The sequence below is a fragment of the Helicoverpa zea genome, chromosome 31 (assembly GCF_022581195.2).
Source record: "Helicoverpa zea isolate HzStark_Cry1AcR chromosome 31, ilHelZeax1.1, whole genome shotgun sequence".
NCBI classification, from domain to species: Eukaryota; Metazoa; Arthropoda; class Insecta; order Lepidoptera; family Noctuidae; genus Helicoverpa; species Helicoverpa zea.
In genome coordinates this window covers 6,431,051-6,439,251 of record NC_061482.1, presented here as the reverse complement: position 1 = coordinate 6,439,251, position 8,201 = coordinate 6,431,051, and the positions used below count along the sequence as shown (strand labels likewise).

General features: G+C 35.5%; 1 protein-coding gene across 2 annotated transcripts; it reads right to left on the bottom strand.

Annotated features, from left to right (window-relative positions):
- Nucleotides 1–3,685: 3,685 nt before the first annotated feature.
- LOC124645305 lies at nt 3,686–6,009 on the bottom strand. Of its 2 annotated transcripts, XM_047185104.1 has the most exons (3): nt 5,832–6,009; nt 4,098–4,299; nt 3,686–3,950 (listed from the first exon to the last, which is right to left on the bottom strand). In XM_047185104.1, exons 2-3 carry the CDS (start codon nt 4,263–4,265, stop codon nt 3,693–3,695), a joined length of 426 nt encoding a protein of 141 aa, XP_047041060.1. In that variant the 5' UTR covers nt 4,266–4,299; nt 5,832–6,009; the 3' UTR covers nt 3,686–3,692. The 2 variants fall into 2 exon arrangements, with proteins under 2 accessions (XP_047041060.1, XP_047041061.1); XM_047185105.1 differs by lacking the exon at nt 5,832–6,009 and having other exon boundaries at nt 4,098–4,366.
- Nucleotides 6,010–8,201: the final 2,192 nt, after the last annotated feature.

Here is an 8,201-nt window from a genome sequence, read left to right as displayed (position 1 = left end):
AGGTCTTCAAGGTCATCAGCTCGTTTGTTAGGTGTGAGAAGAATGTTACACGCTCAGTTTACTTGCAAGCATGTGTGGGATCTGAAATTTGAAACACTAATGTCTTCTGGAACCACCGAGCTGGTCTGCTGTTAGGGCACGAAGGTAGGAGACGTAACCCTGAACTGCCTTTTAGTAAACCCATCGAGTTTGGGCTCGTTGAATTTGTCTTGACTAGTTCTCTTCAATTGACGAGAACCTGATACTGGAAATGGGATGTGGCGGATGAAACCCTGGAATGCCGGAATGAAACGGATAAACCGATTTATATCTTCGCTGAAAATCTAGAATGACCAAAGGTTTATGTTTCCTCAATCTGTGCAATTCTCCCAGAGCCAGTATTTTATGAGGATTGTTAAACAGCATCCTTTGTCCGAGATCGCATAGAGCGACCCCATCTTAAAATAAAAGAAATTAACTGAAAGAAGAAAAAATTAAGGAGCTCCTTCAAAAAGCATGAAATAAAATTAAATTATAAATTTAAAAAAAACCCCGACCCAAAAAAAGTACGCAATTAGTATGACAAAAGGTTAAAAACGCTAAACCCTATAAAAAGCAAAAAATAACTTTTAACACTACGTAAGTACCAACTAAAGCATGTCAGACTAAACTAAATTTTGACGTGTCGGGGGACCGCTTTTTACCTTCAAAAATACTTACATAAATCAAATGATACCTACCTAATTACAACATTCGTATAAAACAAAATTATATACACAGTTATAAGTAGTATATACTTAATTACTTCTAACGTTAGGCTAATAAATTAGAGCGGTCCCCCGACACGACAAAATTTAGTTTAGTCTGACATGCTTTAGTTGGTACTTACGTAGTGTTAAAAGTTATTTTTTGCTTTTTATAGGGTTTAGCGTTTTTAACCTTTTGTCATACTAATTGCGTACTTTTTTTGGGTCGGGGGTTTTTTTAAATTTATAATTTAATTTTGGGCTATGCAAAGTCGGCAGTGCATTTCAGTGTGGCAAGTTTTTTGTTCGTAACGTTCCATCTAGTGCGTAGTTCATATATATCGATGAGAAATTCAGACTTCTGGACAAATTGTTTTCAAAATTTCTTGGGACATTCGGATAATAATCTGACTGAATTCTTTTCTACTTCAATTCCATTGTTATTCTCTATTTTCTGTTTTTTTTTTTAATTGTTGATAACAAAAAACTTTTCGTTACATGATAGGATATGACGTTCCGTTCCTTGCATTCACGTACCTAGATCAGCGCCATCTAGTCATTAGCTAGGAAAATAATAAAAAAAACATAGTAAATAGAGATAAATCGTCAGTTGCAATGGAGCTTTGTGCAACTGAAGGAGTCACATAATTTTGAGGTGTAACGTATAACAAAACGTACTTATTATTGAAGTCAAACGGCATCTTCTTCTGGGTGCCAGTTGTCACGGGTTTAGCACAGGCTACTTACTTCACACAGTGCCGGCGGCAGGGCGGCCGGGCCCTGCCGGGGCTGCGGGTTGTTCAAAAGAGATAACGCGGCCCTGGCACATAAAAAGGCCTACGACGGAACAAGACGGTTTTTAGTCAGTAAGAGTCTGACACTCCCTCACCGCTGCTAACCCACAGCGGGAGGGGTCATTAGATGATTTTTGGCGTCGTTAAAAAAAAAAAAATAGGGCCGCCAGGCAAGCCACCGCCCAAGCCACCGTGCACCTGGCGGCATACAAAGCTAGTTAGTTCACAAAGAAGCCGCCACGACCAACCAACCAAAAAAACGATTTTCTGCCGCTTGTATTGCTGGCGGCATAGCCGCTCGGCATGAAACCGGCGGCATTGTCGCCGGCCGTTTGTTGCCCGTGGTACTACCGATAGTACTACCAGTAGTACCACGGGCAATTTTTTTCTTCCCGTAGTACTACCAAGCGGTCTGGTAGTACCACGGGCAAGAAAAAACTACCCGTGGTACTACTGTCAATATTTTAGTTTTTTTTCAACCCTTTTGTTGTCACAGTTGATATTGACATCCTAGAAAGAGAATTGAAATATATATTTTTTTAATGTGGATATATTTTGGTACTATTTCGTAAATAGATCTTGTAGTTGTGAAATTTTTCATTGCTCAAAATCGACAAGAGTCAAAAACACTTAGTTTTTTTTTTCACAAATCAGAATTAAATATCTACTTACGTTTTTCGTTTTATTTATATTAAGTAGATAAGTATTATATTAAGTAGGTAGTGTTATTCATTAAAATTATCGACCGCATTGAGTAGGTATTGATATGAACATGTAAGTTATGCTGTCCTAGTACTTTACTTTTTTGGTTCGGCCGTCTTCTGTAAATTAGATTTAAAACGTACTTTGCGTTCAGCGCAGATAGTGTAGCTTCCTAACAGTGAAAGAATCATAGGGTTTGACGCATTTGGTGCACTTCTCAAATTATACATCATGCTCAAATGGTGCACTTCGCAACTGGTGCTCTTCTCAAATAAATTTCTTTGTTATAATTTATTTTGGAGTAGGTGACTCTTTCTTACATATTTTTTTTTTTTGTTATTTTTGTATGACTTTTTATATTACTTTTAAAATTTTTAGATTTTTTAATTTTGAAAAATCATGAGCCTAAAATAAATATTTGTATGGGATAAGGGCAGGAGGATGATGATGTATATAAAAATATTTGAAATAAGTTCGGACTTTGACTGTTTGCCTACTCGCTACAGCAGCGTAGCGAGTGTTTCAAAACTTAGAATCCTGAGCGATAGCGAAAGAATCAAAAGAGCACAAGGTGAAAAATCTTTGCACTCGAGTGCAACACGTAACTTTTTATCAATCACCGGAGTTAAAAAGTAAACCTACCAATCTCGGAATTTCGATGCAACTGCTCTCCCCGTGTACCAAGACAGCATAACTTACCTGAGTATTCCAATGTCCAGACGGAAATGCTGACCAAGTACCAGGATAGCATAAAATACATCAAGTAAATCCCACGAGATCAAGGTATTCAATTCTGATTTGTGAAAAAAAAAGTAAGTGTTTTTGACTCTTATCGATTTTGAGCAATGAAAAATTTCACAACTACCAGATCTATTTACGAAATAGTACCAAAATATATCCACATTAAAAAAATATATATTTCAATTCTCTTTCTAGGATGACAATATCAACTGTGACAACAAAAGGGTTGAAAAAAACCTAAAATATTGACAGTAGTACCACGGGTAGTTTTTTCTTGCCCGTGGTACTACCAGACCGCTTGGTAGTACTACGGGAAGAAAAATTTGCCCGTGGTACTACTGGTAGTACTATTGGTAGTACCACGGGCAACAAACGTCGCCGGCATGTGTATAGTTAGCCTTTTATGTAATCGATTGAATACATATACTGATATAAAAAAGGCGCCCGTTCTAATGAAGGGAAATCATCAAGGAAAACAGCGACAGAATGAAGCCTATCCTTCATCTGAGCTCATCTGAGCTTTCCTTACTTGGTGGTTTCGTTTGTAAGAGCAAACATTTTAGGAGCGCCAAAGGACGCGTGTTAAGCTAGCTATTACATGAAGCAGTCTTATAAGTACTAAGATATACAAATTAAAAATGGTTTAAGCTTCAGTGCTATTTATGTAATATTAAACAGTAATAAACTTTACAAAACTTTACTATTTTTTTCAAAGTCGTTTTATTTAGTATCACCATTGCGATAATAAATCGAAGTCTGTAAGACGTTGCATAACAAAACCACGCTTTTTTGTGCGCTTAATTTTATCCTTCTCTTTCTCTTCCTTTGCCTCAACTTCTGATTTGTTCTTCTTGCTTGGTTTCTTTGTTTTACTCTTCTCTGCTTCTTTAATCTTTTCAACTTCACAATCCATGTCAAAAGGGCATTTATCAGCAGAATATATCGGCATCATAACCACAGGTATGTATTGTGGACTGGTCTTTGGTAACTGTAATAGAAAAAGGAGGTTAGTTGGTCTAGTTTATCACGTCTTCTGCTTCTATACTACTTCTCCGTCAAACACGATCCCAAAACTGACCTTCATTTTAGCATTTATTTTAAAAAGGATTTACGCCTATGTATACATGTTAGGTACCTGGTTTTCCGCAGCACATTGACAGCAATAGCTTTGAGCAGCAGAAATTGCGTCAGACTTGACTAAATGTTGAATAACTTGTTTAAGACGTTCTTCGTCCATGTTTGCAGGCCTTGTATTCTCCCATTTTCCTTCAGAGTTCATTTGGACGATCAGCGGGGCTGTCATATTCAGTGCATCAAATCCAGGTCTTAAAATGGGGCTAATAATAAAAATAAAAAAATTAAAACAAAAACATCCTGATGCAGGTTTAAACTATTAAAACTTTTCCTCCCTGGACATGTAGACACGAAGGTGAGGTATGTACGAATTAAAAGAAAAAATGGAGCAAGTGTGTTTGATCAGAGCTAAGAAAAAAAAAACAATTTTTTGTTGTTTCTACAAACGGAATATTACGACTGACTGACCATTTTCACGCTGATCAAGAGAAAAATGTAATCGCGTGTAGTATGGTATATTATATAGGTTTATTTGCGTATTGTACGTGAATTTAAAGATTTCTGAAGCATGTCCTGACTATAAAAACACTAGGTTTTAGCTTCGCGTGCAGCACCTTTGAGAGAAATTGTGCTCTTGGCAATTTTGAGTAGGTACCTAAAAAATATATAATAGTAAAAAAGAGCTAACTTATAACTTACATATCAGCCACTTTAGATAAAACATTATTGGTTGTAGTCATCGCGAAAATGTTTGAAGTATTATTTAAAAACTAATTTTTTGATGTTTTTCTGCGAAAAATTTAGAATTTTTTGTTGAATCTTTCAGATTTATAATATTTTTAATTTGAAATAATGAAATCTTTTTGTCTATGTAATGGTCAGTAATATTCCTGAAGTAGAACCTCATTTCCCTATATCTAGCTGTGGGAACTTAAGGTTCAGACTCCACCAAAGCAGAACCGCTACTTAGCTCATTGACATATAACTATATTCTATAATATATATAATTATAATATATATTATATATAATATATATTATATATAATATATATTATATATAATATAATATATAGTATAATATATATTATATATAATATATATTATATATAATATATATTATATAATTATAATTCTAAGCTCGATGACTTAGCTTTCATGTTTTTAGACAAAAAAAAATATATGATTTCTTTATGAAAACATTTCGTCTCCACTTTTTCAGGATGCTGCTTATAGGGAAGGCTTACATTAATCAGTAGAAGGCTAAGTACTAAAATATAGAACAAGTTCTATTATCATTCGTAGTTAAAAGTATTCAAGTAACTAAATCATATTTTATTTTTTCGTTTATTTCTTACAACACATATGCCTATGTAAAGTCGAAAGGCACTAGTTGTAGAATGCTTAGTCAATGGGCCCAAGTCACGGAAATTCTAGAGTTGATAGGACTCTTCTTTCGTTCCCGAAGGTTCGATAAAAGAAATGTAAGTTGAGCGGAATATTCGGTGTTTCATTATTTTGTTCAGTCGCAGTTAGGACAATTTTATGGAACCAATCTACCGATTTTATCAGATCGATTTATAAAATTGATTTTTTGCGTAGAAAAATTTTATTTGAACAATGTTTTTATCGTGATATTGCGCAGTTATGACCGTCTAGGGAGCACCTTAGCCAGCCGACGAACTGAGGAAGGCCATTGGCTACTTTTAATCCTAGTGCGTGAAGTGGTTATCACGGGACGCGAGTGAATTCCTGGTGAGAGTCAGTGAGTTTTATATGTATTAAAAAAAATAATTACCTGCAACGTTCCTGAATGTAGCTTCATTGAAAAAACAAAGTAAAATAAGCCGAGGTGCCGTGAACGACGAAAGTCTCGACCTCCAAAAATTATCAAAAATTGGACCGAGTCATAATTTGAGGTGCATGCTTCAATCTAGATTTCACTTAGCCATATGCAAACATTGCGAGCCAAGCTATTGAATTACTACTCAGAAATTATACCAACTTAATGTTCAGATCTTAGGGTGCGTCCACATCTGGCGAATGCGCAGCACGCGAGCCGATCGCGAGCTGTCCGCGAGCTGCGCGCGTGCATTTTTGTTCGTGCGCCGCTTCTGCGCCGCCCGCGCGCAGCTCGCGCACGACCTTAGCGACGCACGCGAGCGGCGCGCAGGCGCCGCGCGACGTCTGCCATCTTCGATAGTACTGAGCCAATATACGGAACTGTAAGGGCGAGAACTGATTGCGCGCAGATCGCGCGCCGCTCGCGCGCTCTGTTATATAGTTAGGTGATTTGGAATAAAAGGTCCAATTTCCAAATATTAGGTATATTAGAATTTTCTGCAGTAAAACACAAATGAGTACATAAAACGTCACTGGTAAATGTCACTGCATGAGAGATACACTGGATAAGATAAAGTCACTGGATGAGAAAGTCACTGGATGAGAGAGTCACTGGATGAAAGAGTCACTGGATGAGAGAGTCACTGGATGAGAGAGTCACTGGATGAAAGAGTCACTGGATGAGAGAGTCACTGGATGAACGACTGGTTAGATCGGATTATTAATTAGTACTGCCCGCTGTCTCACGGGATGACAAACATCGCGCTGGGTGGTCTCTCACACATGCTTAAAGTGCATACAGTGTATAACAGCCCCCGAGGGTAAGACTAAACTTCACCTGAAGAGTGAAGTTTACGTTTATGATGTCCGGATTTTAGGTGCAGGAATTTCAGTAGAGTCGGCAATTTCTAAAGGTTCCTCATTTTTATCAATATTCTTCTTGTTTTTCTTATCTGTCATACGGTGACATTTGCCTGATCTGATACACTTATATAATAAGTATAGGGTTAAGATTAAAACTACGATACTAATTAAAATAGTAGTATAACAATAATATTCACTGTATAAAACTATATGTGGTTTTTCAGTTATTCTGTCTAAACCTTTTATAATAAGGCTTGTTGCTTTAGTATGTTCTGCCATAACAGAATCAAGATTAACATTTTTTAAATTCAATTTTGGAATATTTTGTTTAAGTTTATTGAATGTTACATTATTACAGCATGAATCGTTTATCAAATTAAAATTTGAGTTTATTTGTTGCATTCTAATAATTTTAGTAACCTTTGGAATTAACCTTAACTCTTTATAATATGCTATACAATGTCTCGGGATACTCAGTATACCTGTGCCTGAAATAGTTGTTTCTGTGTTACTTAGATTGTGACAGTCAATTAACAATTTGGAAGGTTTGTTTATTACATATATCCACTTATTATTATTCAATCTTTGCCAAATTTCATAATTACCTTGTAAGAATTTGGTTTCACATTGATTCGGCACACAAATTAGGGCTTTTGAAATTATTTCCGATTCGCAGATCGGAGTTACGGAACTAGAATAAGTATCTAATGTTTCACATATATAATACGAGCTATATAAAACTTTACAATTAGTTAAACTATCTAGCTTACAATAAGACGATAAATCCTTAGTTATTCCTAAATATTTAGTAGAGGGCACTATTGTAGAAAACGTGTTATTTGTGAGTGTTACAGGAAATGGGATACAATTATATAAGTTAAAATCTTTGGCTGTTACAAGGGGAACCCTCAAAACAAAAACAATTTTATCATCTTTAAAGTAACAAGCAATTTCAGATACATTAATTAATAGGTAAATATTTTCTAAAGATAGACTAACAGGAAATTGATTATAGTCAGCCAGAAATCTATAATTTTCAGCCAATTCGGAAAATAATTGCTTAGGGGTGATAATAGAAGGAAATAAAATATTTGATTTACTAAACATAATGCCATTAATAATATCTTCTAACTTAAAGGACAGTGCTAATAAACTTCCCTCTAACATGTTTACAATTTCATTTAATTTAGCTCGTAACAACAAGTTACCTGATAACGAAGTTACATTCAACAAATGACGCGACAATAATTCAACAGCACTATTTAAACGTTGTTCATTTATAGTAATATTTTTTGTAATTTCTTTAATGGAAGACAGAGTTGAAGTGGTAATTAGAATATTTTCTTTTATCAATCTAGACAATTGGGTTTGATCCTTTTCGACAGTTTGAATAGCATTGCTGTATCTTATGGCGTCTTCTTCATCCATTACACCAAAAAGGTGTTTGAACACTGTACCGATA